The following is a 17618-nucleotide window of genomic DNA, read 5'->3' on the forward strand; positions in this document are numbered from 1 at the left end:
CAACACTCACATTGTAGCACTGGAAATCAAGCATAGCTTTGAATTCCATGAAATGTTTTAAAAATGGGTTAGAGGCCCATGGTTGTAAAACATTGGGGTTGAACATTTATCATATATGAAATGTATTTTCATATTCCATTTAATCTTGGTTTAGTATTAAATGAAGAGTCCCTTCAATTTGACGATATATTCAAGATAGACTGTCAGGACCAGTCCTGTGACTAAGAAATGTCTATCAAGTGAACTTGAATGTCAAAGGTTGAAAATGGTCCCTAGTCGGAGTTTTCTATAAAATTGGACGCATAGAAAACGTTAGACGATTAGAATGCAAGATGACTAGTAGTTCTGTTTCTTGAACTATGTGGACATGGCAATGTCATAATCATTTGCATATATACTTACTTTGGGAAGACTAGTATCGGACAAGACCTATGAAACTTTACTGTAAGAGATGAAAATCTGTCATAAGTAAATTTCATTAAAATAATTAGACACTAAATCCTCAATACCTGAGTGATTTGAGATTACTTGTTTGAGAACTGGTTGCTTTGACTTTGACCAACCGTCGCACCGTAAAAGGAGGCTATAAAGGCAACGCTCAGGTAATCACCTATCAAACGAAGTCTAATCTCAAGATCGCAAGATTGGGATTGTCCTCCCATAAATCGGGATGAGATGCTTAAAAGTTGTACAAGGCCACTCGGAGAGCTAGAAACTGTGAAATGCATGGCCGTGCTCGGATGAATCATAGGCTATGATTATCTGTTTATTTGATCAGTTGAACTCTGAAACCGAGGAACACCTCTGGACATAATAAGGATGACAACTCTTACCTTATGTTCAAGAGCAAGCATCGAGCGACAAAGGAATTAGGAAATGCACACTTGTCCCTAAGGACAAGTGGGAGACTGAAGGAAATGGTGCCCTTGGTCCAAGTATGCATATAATATTAAGTCTAATAAATGCGATTCAGTATTAATTAACAAGTTAATAATTCAGTGAGATCAAGTGAGCTGAATGCCTAGCTAGAGGCCGCTTCAGTTCAAGTGGAATTAATGATATTAATCCACAGCTTACTCTTGACTGAACCCGTAGGGTCACACATATAGTACGTAAACGGATCAAGTATTTAATGGCATTAAATACTCCATCTATGGATATTCGGAATCGACGGATCTTGGTTTCAGTGGGAGCTGAGATCGTCACAAGGCAAGAAATGAATACTCCGGAAACGATGATATTGCCGGAAACGGAAATATGGATCGTATCGGAAATATAAATATTATCCAAGTCGTAGATGTTGCCGGAAACGGAAACATGGTACGTATCGGAAAATATTATCGGAAATGGAAATATTGCCGGAATCGGAAATATTGCCGGAAACGGAAATATTGTCAGAATCGGAAATATTATCGGAATCGGAAAATAATTCCGGAAACGGAAATATTAAATATTTGTTCGAAACGGAAATTAATTCCGGAATCGGAAATATTAAATATTGTTCGTATCGGAAATGAATTCCGGAATCGGGAAATTAATCGGAAGCGTATCGTACGAATTAGCATCGGACGAGGCCTGCCAGACGAAGGCCCAGCACGAAGCCGGGCCATCGCCCAGCAAGCCAGCGCGCCACAACGCACCAGCCAAGGCTGCGCCAGGCCCACCGCAAGGCAGGCCGAGCGCGCCAAGGCTGCGGCAGCGTGTGGGCCTCGTGGCAATGGGCTGCGAGCTCGTGGGCTGCGCGCGCGCGCATGGCGCCCCTCGTGGGCTGCTGTGCGTGCGTGTGTGTGTTTGTGTGCTATAAGAATCCTAAAGCTATCAGGTTTCGACATATGATTAAATTCCTAAACCTAAAAGGATGAATTAATTAAATAAGAATTCTATTAGGATTCTAGTTTAATTAATTCGTATCCTAATAGGATTCCAGTTCCTTTTCCATACCTCTATAAATAGGTGCCTAGGGTCATAATTTATAGAGACAATTCAAGTATTCAAAGTGATTTTTGAGAGCAAAAATTCAGTCATACAATTGCCTACAATAGCCGAAAATTCTAAGTACCTTAAGGGCGATCCTAGTTGGTCAAGCTTAAGGCGGATCCGGACGTGCTGTGGACTATCTACGGAGGGACGACATTTGGAGTCCTAAAGACTTGTTCTTGTTCGGTTCGGGCGCAGCTAGGGAAGGCACGCAACAAAGTGTATGCATCTAAACTATGCTAAATGATTATGTGTAAATAATATGCTTTCCTGGATTTATGGTTTTTCCGCATGATTTATGTTTTGTCATATGAATCATAACCTAACATTTATAGCCTCCTTTTACGGTGCGACGGTTGGTCAACGTCAAAGTAACCAGTTCTCAAACAAGTAATCTCAAATCACTCAGGTATTGAGGATTTAGTGTCTAATAACTTTAATGAAATTTACTTATAACAGATTTTCATCTCTTACAGTAAAGTTTCATAGATCTGTCCGATACTAGTCTTCCCAAAGTAAGTATCTATGCAAATGATTATGACATTGCCATGTCCACATAGTTCAAGAAACAGAACTACTAGTCATCTTGCATTCTAGTCGTCTAACGTTTTCTAAGCGTCCAATTTTATAGAAAACTCTGACCAGGGACCATTTTCAACTTTTGACATTCAAGTTCACTTGATAGACATTTCTTAGTCACGGGACTGATCCTGACAGTCTATCTTGAATATTTCGTCAAATTGAAGGGACTCATCATTTAATAAACCACAAATTAAATGGAAAAATGAATTCTATTATTTATTGTGAATGATTAACCAATAATGTTTTACAAAGTATTAAACTCTAAAACTTTAAAACATCAAATAAGGACATCAAAGCCATTCTCCAATATGCTTGATTCCCATAGCTGCTGTGTGCGAGTTGTGCTTCGCCTGCGGCAGAGGTTTAGTCAATGGATCTGATATGTTGTCATCAGTTCCAATCTTGCTTATCTCGACTTCTTTTTTTTCAACGAACTCTCGTAGAAGGTGAAATCTACGAAGTACATGCTTGACTCTTTGGTGGTGTCTAGGCTCCTTTGCCTGTGCAATAGCTCCGTTATTATCACAATACAGGGCTATTGGTCCTTTAATGGAGGGGACTACACCAAGTTCACCTATGAACTTCCTTAGCCATATAGCTTCCTTTGCTGCTTCATGTGCAACAATGTACTCCGCTTCAGTTGTAGAATCCGCAATGGTGCTTTGCTTAGCACTTTTCCAGCTTACTGCTCCTCCGTTGAGGCAGAAGACAAACCCAGACTGTGATCTGAAATCATCTTTGTCGGTTTGGAAACTTGCGTTCGTATAGCCTTTAACAATTAATTCATCGTCTCCACCGTAGACCAGGAAGTCATATTTGTGCCTTTTCAGGTACTTCAGAATATTCTTGGCAGCAGTCCAATGTGCCTCTCCTGGATCTGACTGGTATCTGCTCGTAGCACTGAGTGCGTACGCAACATCCGGGCGTGTACATATCATAGCATACATTATTGAACCAATCAATGATGCATACGGAATCCCATTCATTCGTCTACGCTCATCAAGTGTTTTTGGGCACTGAGTTTTGCTTAGAGTCATTCCATGAGACATGCGTAGGTAGCCTCGCTTGGAGTCTGCCATCTTGAACCTATCAAGTACTTTATTGATATAAGTGCTTTGACTAAGTCCAATCATCTTTTTAGATCTATCTCTGTAAATCTTGATGCCCAATATGTACTGTGCTTCTCCTAGATCCTTCATCGAAAACCATTTCCCAAGCCAAATCTTGACGGAGTTCAACATAGGAATGCCATTTCCGATAAGTAATATGTCGTCGACATATAATACTAGAAAAGCAATTTTTCTCCCACTGACCTTCTTGTATTCACAAGATTCGTCTGCGTTCTTGATGAAACCAAAGTTACTGACTGCTTCATCAAAACGTATATTCCAGCTCCTGGATGCTTGCTTCAATCCGTAGATTGATTTCTTTAGCTTGCATACCTTTTTAGCATTCTTTGGATCCTCAAAACCCTCAGACTGTGTCATAAACACAGTTTCTGTTAAAACGCCGTTTTAAGAAAGCGGTTTTGACATCCATCTGCCATATTTCGTAATCGTTATATGCAGCGATTGCTAACATTATCCGAATAGACTTTAGCATTGCAACTGGTGAAAAGGTTTCATCGTAATCCACACCGTGGACTTGCCTGTAACCTTTTGCAACCAATCTAGCTTTGAAAACTTCAAGTTTCCCATCCTTGTCCTTTTTCAGTTTGAAAACCCATTTGCTTCCAATGGCTTGGTAGCCATCTGGCAAATCGACCAAATCCCATACTTGGTTTTCAGACGTGGAGTCTAATTCAGATTGCATTGCTTAATACCATTGCTTGGAGCTAGGGCTCGTCATAGCTTGTTTGTAAGTTGCAGGTTCATCACTTTCAAGTAATAGAACATCATAGCTCTCGTTCGTCAAAATACCTAAGTACCTTTACAGTTGAGATCTATATCTCTGCGATCTACGCGGGGTTACATCTCTAGATTGTTCATGATTCTCACCAGAAACTTCTAAAGATCTCTGAGTTTCATCCTGAATGTCATCTTGAGCATTCTCTAGAGTTTGTTGTTCGACTCGAATTTCTTCGAGGTCTACTTTTCTCCCACTTGTCATTTTGGAAATGTGATCCTTTTCCAAAAAGATACCATCTCGAGCAACAAACACTTTGTTCTCAGATGTATTGTAGAAGTAATACCCCTTTAATTCCTTTGGATAGCCCACAAGGATACATTTGTCAGATTTTGGATGAAGTTTGTCTGAAATTAATCGTTTGACGTATACTTCACATCCCCAAATCTTAAGAAAAGACACTTTTGGAGGCTTTCCAAACCATAACTCATATGGAGTCTTTTCAACAGCTTTAGACGGAGCTCTATTTATAGTGAGTGCGGCTGTATTTAGTGCATGTCCCCAAAATTCTATTGGAAGTTCGGCCTGACCCATCATTGATCTAACCATGTCTAGCAAGGTTCTGTTCCTCCGTTCCGACACACCATTCCATTGTGGTGTTCCAGGAGGAGTCAATTCTGATAAAATTCCACATTCTTTCAGATGGTCATCAAATTCATAGCTCAGATATTCACCGCCTCTATCAGACCGCAGTGCCTTAATCTTCTTGCCTAATTGATTCTCTACTTCACTCTGAAATTCCTTGAATTTGTCAAAGGATTCAGACTTATGCTTCATTAGGTAGACATAACCATATCTACTGAAGTCATCAGTGAAAGTGATAAAGTAGCTGAAACCACCCCTAGCATTTGTACTCATTCGTCCACATACATCTGTATGGATTAAACCCAATAGTTCAGTTGCTCTTTCTCCAACTTTAGAGAAAGGTTGCTTTGTCATTTTGCCAAGTAAACATGATTCGCACTTACCATAATCCTTTAAGTCAAATGGTTCTAGAATTCCTTCCTTTTGAAGTCTTTCCATGTGTTTCAAGTTAATATGGCCTAATCGACAATGCCACAGATAGGTGAGATCTGAATCATCCTTTTTTGCCTTTTTGGTACTTATGTTATAAACTTGTTTGTCGTGATCTAATAAATAAAGTCCATTGACTAATCTAGAAGATCCATAAAACTTCTCTTTAAAATAAAACGAACAACTATTGTCTTTTATTAAAAAGGAAAATCCCTTAGCATCTAAGCAAGAAACAGAAATGATGTTTTTAGTAAGACTTGGAACATGGAAACATTCTTCCAGTTCCAAAACTAGCCCAGAGGGCAACGGCAAATAATAAGTTCCTACAGCTAATGCAGTAATCCATGCTCCATTTCCCACTCGTAGGTCGACTTCACCCTTGCTTAACTTTCTACTTCTTCTTAGTCCCTGTGAATTGGAACATAAGTGTGAGCCACAACCTGTATCTAATACCCAAGAAGTTGAATTAACAAGTGTACAGTCTATAACGAAGATACCTGAAGATGGAACGACTGTTCCGTTCTTCTGATCTTCCTTTAGATTTGGACACTCTCTTTTGTAATGGCCTATTCCATCACAATAAAGACAGCTTGATGTGGACTTGTCCTGCTTTGATTTAGCATTGCCCTTGGACTTTCCACTTTTCTTGAACGGTCTCCCTTTAGCCTTGAGTAAATCTTTGGCTTCACAGTCCAGTATTATCTCAGCCTTTCTGACAAGGTGAACAAATTCTGCAACTGTTTCTTCTCTTGGTTCACTTAGGTATAGTTGCTTGAAGAACCAAACCCACTGTGCAGTGAATTGAGCAAGATAGAGACTGCCATCCTTTCGCTTATTGGTGTTCCTAGCAGACTTAGGCGATCAAAATATGAAAGCATAAGATCCACATGGAACCTTAGTGGGACGCCTACCCTTTGTTTAGTGCGAAGGAGTTGAACATGTGTTTCTTGGACCTCCATCCTATAACACCTGTTGGGAGAACTAACCTTTAGACCATACATTGATTCAATCAACTCATGGACGTTCAGGTCCCTGTCCTCCGTGCTTCCACGACAGATATCCCTCAAATTCTTGATGAGCGTGAAAGGTTCATAAGCTACAAACCTTCTAGCCCATTCATCAGGGATATTGTTCAGCATGAGACTCATAACCTTTTTGAGATCCGCATCCCAGGCGGAAAATCTTTCAGGGGTCATGTCTCTGGCATAGTAGCTTGGCATGGGATGTAACAGTACATACTCAAGTCCATTGAGTCTGACTATTTCAACTAGCTTAGCTTCCCATTCAAGAAAATTTGTTAGGTTCAGCTTGACCATAAGCTCAGAACCCATGATGATGTTTTGATTGTTGTTTGCCATAGTAAAACTACAATTGAAAAAGAATAAACAAATAAATAATCATTCACAGTTTCTCTTAATAAACTTAAATTCTGGCATACATGCATAATTCAATGTTCATTAAGCATTTTATTCAAGTTATTTGTTCCGGCAGGTGTGAATAAAATGATTCCAAGATCCTAAAAACCATTGAAGAATTAAGCACATTATGTATTTAGACTCAATTCTAAAATCTTTTAGGTAAGCAAAAGCCTTTTGCTAATAGTTTAGAAACTACTCTTGGTTGATAGGTACGTCTAAGAACTTATTAGGTAAACCTATCAATTTTGCCACGACATAAAAGGACTCCTTACTTATATCGTTGAGTTTCACCAAAACTAACATGTACTCACAATTATTTGTGTACCTTACCCCTTTAGTATCGATAAGTAACACCTCGCTATGGCGGAAAACTATTACTAAGATCGATGAAAAAGGATATCCAAGTAAGTGTTATTTTGGCATGGCACCTTTTAACTCAATTTTTAAGTTTGGAACTTAAGACTCTTACTATGTTGGTTAGATTTTAAGTGAACTAAAATCCTTAATCATGCAACATAATCAAGCTTCGATCTCATGCATATTTAAGACATATTTAAAAGCAATAAATAACTTAAAACATGCATAAGATAAATGTGATCTAGTATGGCCCGACTTCATCTTGAAGCTTCAACTTCAAAGTCCGTCTTGAAAATCTCTGTGGGAGGCGCCATTTTCTTCAAATAGGATAAGCTATAATTAAACTAATTACAACTATTTGATGGTACGCAGACCATATTTTAATTGAAAAACAAATTTGGTGCTTTAGACCAATTACATTCAAATTAATGGTACGCAAACCATATTTTCTATCCTATTTGGGCCATACTAGTCACTTCATAACCTGCAAAATAGTACATATACAATATATACCATTCACCCATTCATTATCATGAATGGCCCATATAGCTGGTTAGTAAAACACGTTATGCATCACATAAATATTTGCAGAAATTAATCAAGGGCACCAATAATCTACCAATTATTCAGTCCTTATTAATTCTAATCAAGTTGTTTAACCTCAAAGGATTTGTAGACCTAATCAAGAGTTTATGACTAAAATTGCTCCCACTTAAACCAATAAATTCATATGCTTTACTAATTTTAAACATAAAAATGTATTTCTAGTCTAACCGGAAACATACAAATTTAATTAAAATTTAAAGCTCATATAAATTTATAATTGAATCCACTTATTTAATTTATTTTCAGTCGAATTTAAATTAATTCAAGGTTTTTAATTTTAGTAAAATAATTAGAATAAATTAAAATTTATAATAATTACTCCCTCCGTCCCGGAATACTTGACCTGTTTTCCTTATCGGGCCGTCCCTTAATACTTGACCTGTTTCTAAAAATGGAAATATTCTAACAATATTATATTATTTCTCACTCCACCCCTATTAACCCACCTACCCCCTACTCCATACAAAAAATAATTAAAAATTCAACCCCTACTCTCCCCAACCCCACATCTTAACCCACCTCCCACTAACTACATTAAAATAATATCCCACTATCAACTACTACCTATTAAATTAAATAAGTCAATTCAAGTCTCTTAAACTCTGTGCCGGTCAAACCGGGTCGAGTATTCCGGGACGGAGGGAGTATAATATTCAAAATTAAAATCCAAGAAAACAATTTAAATTATTAATTTTAAAATTAATTAAAATTACTTGAACTGAAAAACTTCAAATTAAAATTTAAAACGCGACAATCGTAACACGACGAGCACTTGGGCTTGCGCCCAAGCCCCGTCGAGTGTTCGTGTAGCAATACGCAAGCAGGCCACACGCAACGCAGCAGTGCAGGCCACACTGCGCGCGCCCGCTCGCTCGCCGCGCCTGCTTGCCTCGTGTCTGCTTGCTTGCTGGGCGTGGCAGCGCGCGCTGTGGCGCAGCACGCTTGCTGCCCACACGCGTCTGCTCCATGGCTTGCTCCTTGGCCCTTCGCCCTTGCCCACTCGCCCATATGCGCACAGCACTCGACACAGGGCAGCGTGTTGCCTTGTGCTCGTGTGCCATGGCTCTTGCTCGTTGCATCGTACCGCATGGGCGTCGAGCTCCCTTGCTCGCCGTCGCATGCCCGCACTATACAACACCCCTTAAGGGTAACACGTAGCGTCCATTGCTTTGTGCGTGCAAGTTTTATGAGCGAATTGCATAAAAATTAAAACTTTTATTTCCAAAATTAATGACAAATTAATAAATCATATTAATTTCATAATTTTAGGGCGAAAAATCGAAAATTTATTAATCAATTAATTTCCGATTAACATGGATTCAAATCTAGGCCATAAAAATTAAAAATTTAACATAAATTAACAATTTTTATGGTGGATTTTAATCATTGGTACCTAATTAAATTATTAATTAATCATGAAAATCAAATCAATTCTAAATTATTCGAATTTCAAAAAATTAATCATAATTACAAATTAGGTTGTATAATTAACAAGTCTAGGCATTCATAATTGTTAAACATATACAGTAGGTCACTCAAAAACTCAAAATTTATCAACAAGAATCGCAAATACTTAATTTAACATCTTAAATTTACAAACTTTTGCGTTCGAAAAACTAAAACCTCCGAAAAGTCATAGTTAGGCTTCGAATTTGGGAATTCTGGGTTCGGTCGAAAATAATTATTTTTGTCAAAATTTTAGAATGCCTTTTACATGCGGAATTGACACAAAAATCACTCGATTTGGATGAGTATCGAAGATACTGCTGAAAAACTGCGTACATATAATTAAATAAACGCAATTTGCAATTAATTAACAATTACGAAAATTAATCACCCCTTTTAATTCTTTGCAAATTTGTAAAATTAAACCATGTTCATGCAATTTAGATTATGAAAATAATAAGGGGCTCTGATACCACTGTTAGGTTATGATACATATGAATAAACATAAATCATGCGGAAAAACCATAAAGCCAGGAAACATTATATTTACACATAATCATTGAGCATAATTCAGATGCATACACCTTGTAGCGTGCCCTCCCTAGCTGCGCCCGAACCGAACAAGAACAAGTCTTTAGGACTCCAAGTGTCGTCCCTCCGTAGATAGTCCACAGCACGTCCGGATACGCCTTAAGATTGACCAACTAGAATCGCCCTTAAGTTTCTTAGATTTTCGGCTATTTGGGTGCAAGTGTTTGGCTGATTTTTGCTTAATATCTTACCTTGAATACTTCAATAATTGTCTGTTAAATATGTGACCCAGACCTATATTTATAGAGTTTATGAAAAGGAATTATAATCCTACTAGGATATGGATTTATTCATTAGAATCCTACTTGAACTCTAAATAATAAATTTAATCTATTAGGATTAAGATTTAATCATTGCACGAATTCCGATATGATTAGGATTCGTTACGAACACGAGTGTCGCACGACCACGAGGGACGCACGACCACGAGGGACGCACGCACCCGCGCAGGCCTTGCGGCCCACACGAGTGGGCGCAGCCTCGCAGCCCACGAGCACATGCTCCAGCGCGCGCGCCTACGGCCTTGCTGGGCCTGGCGAGGCTGTGGCCTTCGTGTTGGGCGCTTGGCTTGCTGGGCGCGGGCCTGGCTTCGTGCTGGGCCTTCGTCTGGCAAGCCTCGTCCGATGCTAATTCGTACGATGCGCTTCCGATTAAATTCCCGGTTCCGGAATTCATTTCCGATACGACCAATATTTAATATTTCCGATTCCGGAATTAATTTCCGTTTCGAACAAATATTAAATATTTCCGTTTCCGGAATTATTTTCCGATTCCGATATATTTCCGATTCTGACAATATTTCCGTTTCCGGCAATATTTCCGATTCCGACAATATTTCCATTTCCATTAATATTTTCCGATACGTACCATGTTTCCGTTTCCGGCAACATCTACGACTTGGATAATATTCATATTTCCGATACGATCCATATTTTCGTTTCCGGCAATATCATCGTTTCCGGAGTATTCATTTCTTGCTTGTGACGATCTTAGCTCCCACTGAAACCAAGATCCGTCGATTCCGAATATCCATAGATGGAGTATTTAATGCCATTAAATACTTGATCCGTTTACGTACTATTTGTGTGACCCTACGGTTTCAGTCAAGAGTAAGCTGTGGATTAATATAATTAATTCCACTTGAACTGAAGCGGGCTCTAGCTAGGCATTCAGCTCACTTGATCTCACTGAATTATTAACTTGTTAATTAATACTGAACCGCATTTATTAGACTTAATATTATATGCATACTTGGACCAAAGGCACTATTTTCTTGACCTCCAACCATCTCCCCGCCCATCATGGTGAGGTGGTTTCCTCCTCCCCCAGGAGCCTTCAAACTTAACTTCGATGGGTCATGCAAAGGTACTTCAGCAGCAGCAGGAGTAGTTATTCGAGATTCGTATGGTCAAATTAGGAGCGCGACAACTTTCAACCTGGGCTCTACTCAAGTCTTTATGGCAGAGGCTTTGGTACTTCACAAAGGAATTCAAGAAGCTATCAGACTCAACATCAACAACATTCAAATCGAAGACAACCTTTTTGTTATCAACTTTGTCAAAGGCATTTGGAAAACTCCATGGAAGCTTCACAATATCATCGAAGACATCAAAAACCTCATGTTGAATTTTTCGTCGGTCAACATTAACCACGTTTACAGAGAAGAAAACAGAGCAGCTGACTGGATTGCTAATGTCGGCCATCTGATTCATGATTGTATGTATATTCAGAATATATAGTAATAGTCAGGCTCTAGATAAGATTGTAGCTGATGATTACTTAGGAGTAACCCTCGAGTGGAGAGGTTCCTAAGTTTTTTTTTTTTCTTAGCTTAAAAAAAATTGAGATGAGTTCGAAAGAGAGATTAAAATAGTGCCGGAGTTAGTGATTTAGTGATGTAGTGGAAAAAAGTAAAAATAAATAAATTAAGAGGATTGTGGAAAATTGGAGTACTAATGAATTATTAATTCCTTAGGAGGCCAACCTATATGTTAGAGATACTTGGAAAAAGTATTACAATACTGAATCAAACAAATGTGTTAGTTATCAATGAGACTATAACCAGTATATCACGTACGTAGTATGTTTAACTGTAAAATGTTTAGACTTTTTAACAAAATCGACGGCCGTTTAATTTAGACTCGAACAAGTTGCTGGATATTCATAGGAAGGCAAACATCAGAGCCATAGATACAATGAGATGCAACAACAGAGCAAGTAGCTTGGGTTAAATGATAGCCGTCCCAGAAGTAGTGTTCGTCGGGGGCCGAGCACGGTGTTAGCTGCGGTATGCATGAGAACGTACCATTCCCCCATGCTTTGCAACATGGATTGCTACTATCTCTTAACCCTGCAAATCATGTATTGACGGTAAACACATTAGTCATTGCATTAGTCTAAGGTATATATATGCACAAGTTACTTAAATATCCATCATATCTGTCCGAAATTAGTTGTTATAATTAATTAATTGGATTATTTTAATTGGATATAAGAAGGCTTAAAATGTTGGCAATACAATACCATATTTAGTAGGATTGATGATAGCATCATATCCAAGCCCATGGGCTTGCCCAATTATAAAATGTGACTCCTGAAGAGTAGATGTCAAATTCTTGAGCAATAATCCAAGCTGAGTGTTGAACAATGATACCGCTTGATTTATATTTTCGTCACATCTTCCATTTAGCCTCGAACCCCTAACTATTGAGGGAATGCAACCAATTGGACCTAGCTCGAACACCACTATTTTCCTCGCACCCAAATTATAGAGCTTCTGAATTTTGTTACAAGAAAAATATCCGTTTAGATTTAGTAGTCACGTATGTACTCACATTGATATATAGTACTAGTATGATATGAATCAACAAATGTACGTATATGTAACAATTGAATAATTGAATCTGAATACGTTAATTGATAAGCTAAGAGTCACCTGTAATTTTAGTGATAGTTTATCACTCAGGAGTTGAGCAAATTGTTGAGGATTATATCGTTGTCTTGTCTGAACAAGCCCAAAATAAGTGTTTATGTAGTCATTATTTCCCACTGAGAAAATGAAAATGGACTTGGCCAAGTATTGTGAAAGCTCATTTGGGGCTTTCAACTTTGAGGCCAACTGTTCTTTCACTGTCCCTTCAAACATTTTCATTTGCTCATCCAAATTCAAGCACTCTCCCTGCAAATTTTAACTATTATTACACATTTATTTGGCTATTAATCTTATATACACGAGAATAAAGTTAAAATGCAATCTATTACAAAATAGGTACTGTTGTTAATCAAGTAGTGCTCGGTGTATTTCGACTTGGTTGATGATAAAGGTCGCAAGTTGCGACAACATTTAGTTGTCGCAATCTTACGTGTCGGAATTTAATGGTACATATAGGCGTTCACGTAGTTATGTGTCATCAGAATATTTTTACTATCAATGCAATATTTTTACTATGAAAATAATATAAATAAGGTAGTCGATATAAAGAAGGAAATAAATTAGAATATTAAGATTTTTCTACTTTTTTTGAAACATATACAATAGGTTATATAAGTTAAATATTTTAGTGTCCAAATAAAATCATTACATATAAGCATGACATGTCATAATCGTGACACGGCATAAGGGTAACATGTTGCGACCTTTATCATTTTCGTTTCGACTTATATGAGTGGGTTCAATTATTTACGGCTGCGGCTTTTTAGATTGTAGTTCCCTGAATATTTAATTATCATATCACATTCTATGTCACTCATTTCTTTCTGACCTTGTATACTACTCGGTACTATGACTTCTATTAGACATAGTCTAACAGTTAATTAACATAAGACGGACTCATAAGAGACAAGCTAGTTATAAAATATCTCATGAGACTTTAAATAGTTTTTGTTACTGAGTATAAGGTGTGGGCCTTACCTCTATTAGCCCATATAAACTAGCCAAATCGATCTTTAGACCAAGTTTGACAAAGGCAGTTTAGTCACTTTAATTTTATTTTATTTTTCTATTACGAGGAGTTTCCACCGCCTTTGACGAGTGGATAATCTTCCGCGAGAATTTGCATGGGTACCTTGATGGGCAGCATCCCTCCCACTTGAATTTTTTTTTCATACCCAAGGCTTGAACCCAAGACCTTGGTTAAGGTCAAGAGACCCTTAACCACTCATGCCAACCTCAATTGATAGTTTAGTCACTTTATTATAGCCCTTTTCAACCAAAACCCATCTGGATTACAAGTCCACACTCAGTCTTTTGCACTCATACAAATACCTAATAGACTGATTCATTTCCCATCTTAACATTATGACCATAAATTAGTATAAAAAACAGTTTCCCAAATTCCTTATATATTTTTTCCTTTTCATGGTACCAAACTGTTGATTTAAGAATCTCCTACAGTATATCGCTTATGAGTTATGAGCCATGGTGTAAATATGAATACGTTTAATTTATTCACAGGAATAATATAGTTTTGACTTAGTAATACTAGCTATACTATTATAATTGAATCTCCATGATTATGTTATGTATGCACAAATCACAGTTGCACAACAATGCCGCTGACCACGGAATTCTTGAGTATATATGATCTCCGATAACCATTATAATGTCGGGAGATCAAAGTATATATTATGATTCATTTCGACGTCTTTTTTTGAGGGAATTTCTACGCTTTATTTAAATTATCTGATTAACTATCATAATTACATCTCCACTAACTTGTGACTAATCAGCTCAATTCAGTAATTTTTTTTATTTTAATGTTTTCAGTATCTTATGCATGTGGAATGTTGCATATATTGGGATTCTCCGTTATTTTGGGGATCATATACGTAGTATAATTATGTACTTCGTATTATTTTATTTTTTTGAGGAGGTATACGTAGTATATGATGAGGTGGTACAATGCACGTATGCGGTATGTTTTACAAGTAATTCAGGAAAAAAAAAGTGTGTCGCTATTCGATGCCCGCCCACGTTAAAATTGTCCTATGCAAAAGTATAGAACTACCCTTATAAAAACTTACCCCTCCCTTTCATTTTTTTACCCTTCTCACCTCACCTTTCCCTCACCTCTCTCTCAACCCCCCCCCCCCCCTCTCTACCAAGCTGGCTCCCGGATTTTCGCCGGAAACTGAAATTCCGGCGAGAAATTTTTTCCCCCTCTTTAACTCATTATGGTGTCTTAACTTGTAATTCCGTCGGAATAAGTTGTTGGCAACGTTAGTTTCTTCATAATTCATGTGGGAGTTGCGGCGGTGGTTATAGTCGTAGAAGTTGTCCTGGAAAATCGGCTCCCGGAAAATCTGCTCGTAAGCTTCAATGGAGGAGGTAAAAATAGTGTTTTTATTTATTTATTTATTTTATTCATTTCTAGCGCACAAGATTTGCACCGTACACATGGCAGTGGCGCACAGATTTTGCACCGAAGTGGCGCAAAATCTGTGCGCCACTGCCATGGAACTGGCGCACAGAATATGCGCCACTTCCATGTGCACGGTGCAAAATCTGTGCGCCACTGCCATGTGTACGGTGCAAATCTTGTGCGCCAGAAATGAATAAAATAAATAAATAAAACACCATTTTTACCTGATACGGCCGGCGTTGGTGTGACGATTTTTGGACCGGATCAAAGGGAGCGGTGTTGTGTGTGCGGTGATGGACGAACCTTTGGTGTGGTGGTCGGCGTCAGACCGTCAGTGAAGGAGGGAAAGGTCGGCGTTGGTGGTGGGTGGTAGGTGTGTGAAGTGGTGGTGTTGGTGGTGAAATACAGAGGTGGGTGGGTGGGCATGTGTTGGTGGTGAAACTGAAGGGAAGAGAAGGGTGGTGAAAAGGGGAGAGGGGTAAATGAATTTAAAGGGCAAATATGTACTTTCACGCAAAAAATAGGGGCGATTTTAACGGAATGGGGCGACGAATAAAAATCCCAAAAAAAATTATGGGCAATTTATTCGAATTGACCATGCATTAATCCGTGTTAATGTGGCGAAATACTTCTCACGAGGAGTGCATTTATACGTTAATAAAGAACGAAGAAGTATAGTGTAATTTATATACTAAGGTATAAGTATGTATATAATTTAAATTAAGGAAATTTTATTGAAACAACACCAAGTATGGTTCAAGTGCGCCCTATAATACAACCTCTGACTGAAGTACTATGTAACCGCGCGTAACACCACTTATGAGGCGGTGGTGCATTTTATGACATAGCAATACTTCTTACAAAAGTAACGTTCCCTCTAAAATTAATTAACGTATTGTGGTATTAATTCGATTTAATCATGGAACAAGATGAGAATATAATACGTTAATTATGAGCTGAGCTTGGATGTTAGGGTGTACACGTGCAATGTTGAGAAAAATAATTCTTGAGTGAATTTGAAACAAGGCATAAATTCCCATCAAAATAAGAAATTGACAGAAATTACTTCATTTTCAACCAATTAGGCGTAACATAAATGTCTAAAATCATCTAAAAGTCATCTCTTTATAAAGTTGATTGTTATGTGATTTTTATAACGCTATATAGAAACTTGTCAAATGCTCCGATAATTTATTTGAAGTAGCCCGTATACGTTTCGTATCTCTTTTAGACAGTCCCTTTAGGACTTTTGGTATTTACGTTAAAACCCAAAAGGAGAGGAAAAAACATACAACTATTCATATTGAAGTAAGAAAAATACAGAAAATAGAAGATAAGATTTGTTTGGATGTCTTACAATGAACTTTCCTGTTTCAGGAAGAATTCCGCAAGATCCAGAGGCATAATTATACCCCATGTACGACTTCGGCCTCAATAAGCTAACTCGCGGCGGAGGATATGGCACTCCAAGATAATCAGCTACATTTAGCAAACTCAATTCAATCAATAATTACTCGTGCAAAAATGTACAAGTTTCCTAAAAAATATAATCCGATTCAATTAGGTGACATACATAAATTAAACGATATTATATATAGATTAGAACGACGTACGTACCTATAAAATCGACAACAGTTTTGCCATTAGTGAATCTTCCGGTGGGAATACTTCCAGGAAAGTTGAGACCATAAGGATAGTAATCGGCTTTAGCCAAAGTAGGCAACCAGTTATTGTTACCACTATCGAATAATGAATCTCCAAACACGTAAAGCGCCGGAACTAGAGGCGTCGGACTACATTTTGCTGAGAAAATACTCGAGAAAATTAAAAGAATGTAAAAGAATAACATCTTTTTAATTTGGCTTGAAAATACGCAACTTTTGATCTTGTTTTCACAGGGAAATTGCGTGTTTTTGTAAACCCAGGAAAAAAAGAAAGAAAGATGGGAGTTACTAAAAGTGTAACATGAAGGCCACATTTAAGAGTGGGATATTTCATGCTTTTTAATTTTTATAGTGAGAACGTAACTGGGAAGAAGTGGTAAAGGGGTTTAATAATGATGGGTTCCGCGTCAATCGTCATGTTCCTTTCTTTCTAATATGGGAATTATCATTGTTTTTTATTTTGCCAACTTTTAGAGATTTGATTTTTCAAGTATAGTAGGGGATATGTAAATGAACCGATATACTCGTGACTTGCTTGTCATTGATAATCATCATGATCAGGTTGCAAGTTCGGTCAAAGTTTGATCAAAACTCGTTCAATGAGTAATCATATATACAAGTTTAAACAGAAATTTTAGGCTCGATGTATTAATAAACAAGCCTAGCTAACTACGGAGTAGTTAAAATTAAATAACTAC

The 17618-nt window shown here is 37.8% G+C and overlaps 1 protein-coding gene across 1 annotated transcript; it reads right to left on the minus strand.

The window, feature by feature from the left end:
- Positions 1–11821: 11821 nt before the first annotated feature.
- Positions 11822–17319, minus strand: LOC110777981 (GDSL esterase/lipase 7). The gene is made up of 5 exons (XM_021982551.2): positions 16874–17319; positions 16614–16735; positions 12832–13074; positions 12420–12672; positions 11822–12246 (listed from the first exon to the last, which is right to left on the minus strand). Exons 1-5 carry the CDS (start codon positions 17232–17234, stop codon positions 12032–12034), a joined length of 1194 nt encoding a protein of 397 aa, XP_021838243.2. The 5' UTR covers positions 17235–17319; the 3' UTR covers positions 11822–12031.
- Positions 17320–17618: the final 299 nt, after the last annotated feature.

This window comes from Spinacia oleracea, chromosome 1, assembly GCF_020520425.1.
Source record: "Spinacia oleracea cultivar Varoflay chromosome 1, BTI_SOV_V1, whole genome shotgun sequence".
Lineage (NCBI taxonomy): Eukaryota > Viridiplantae > Streptophyta > Magnoliopsida > Caryophyllales > Amaranthaceae > Spinacia > Spinacia oleracea.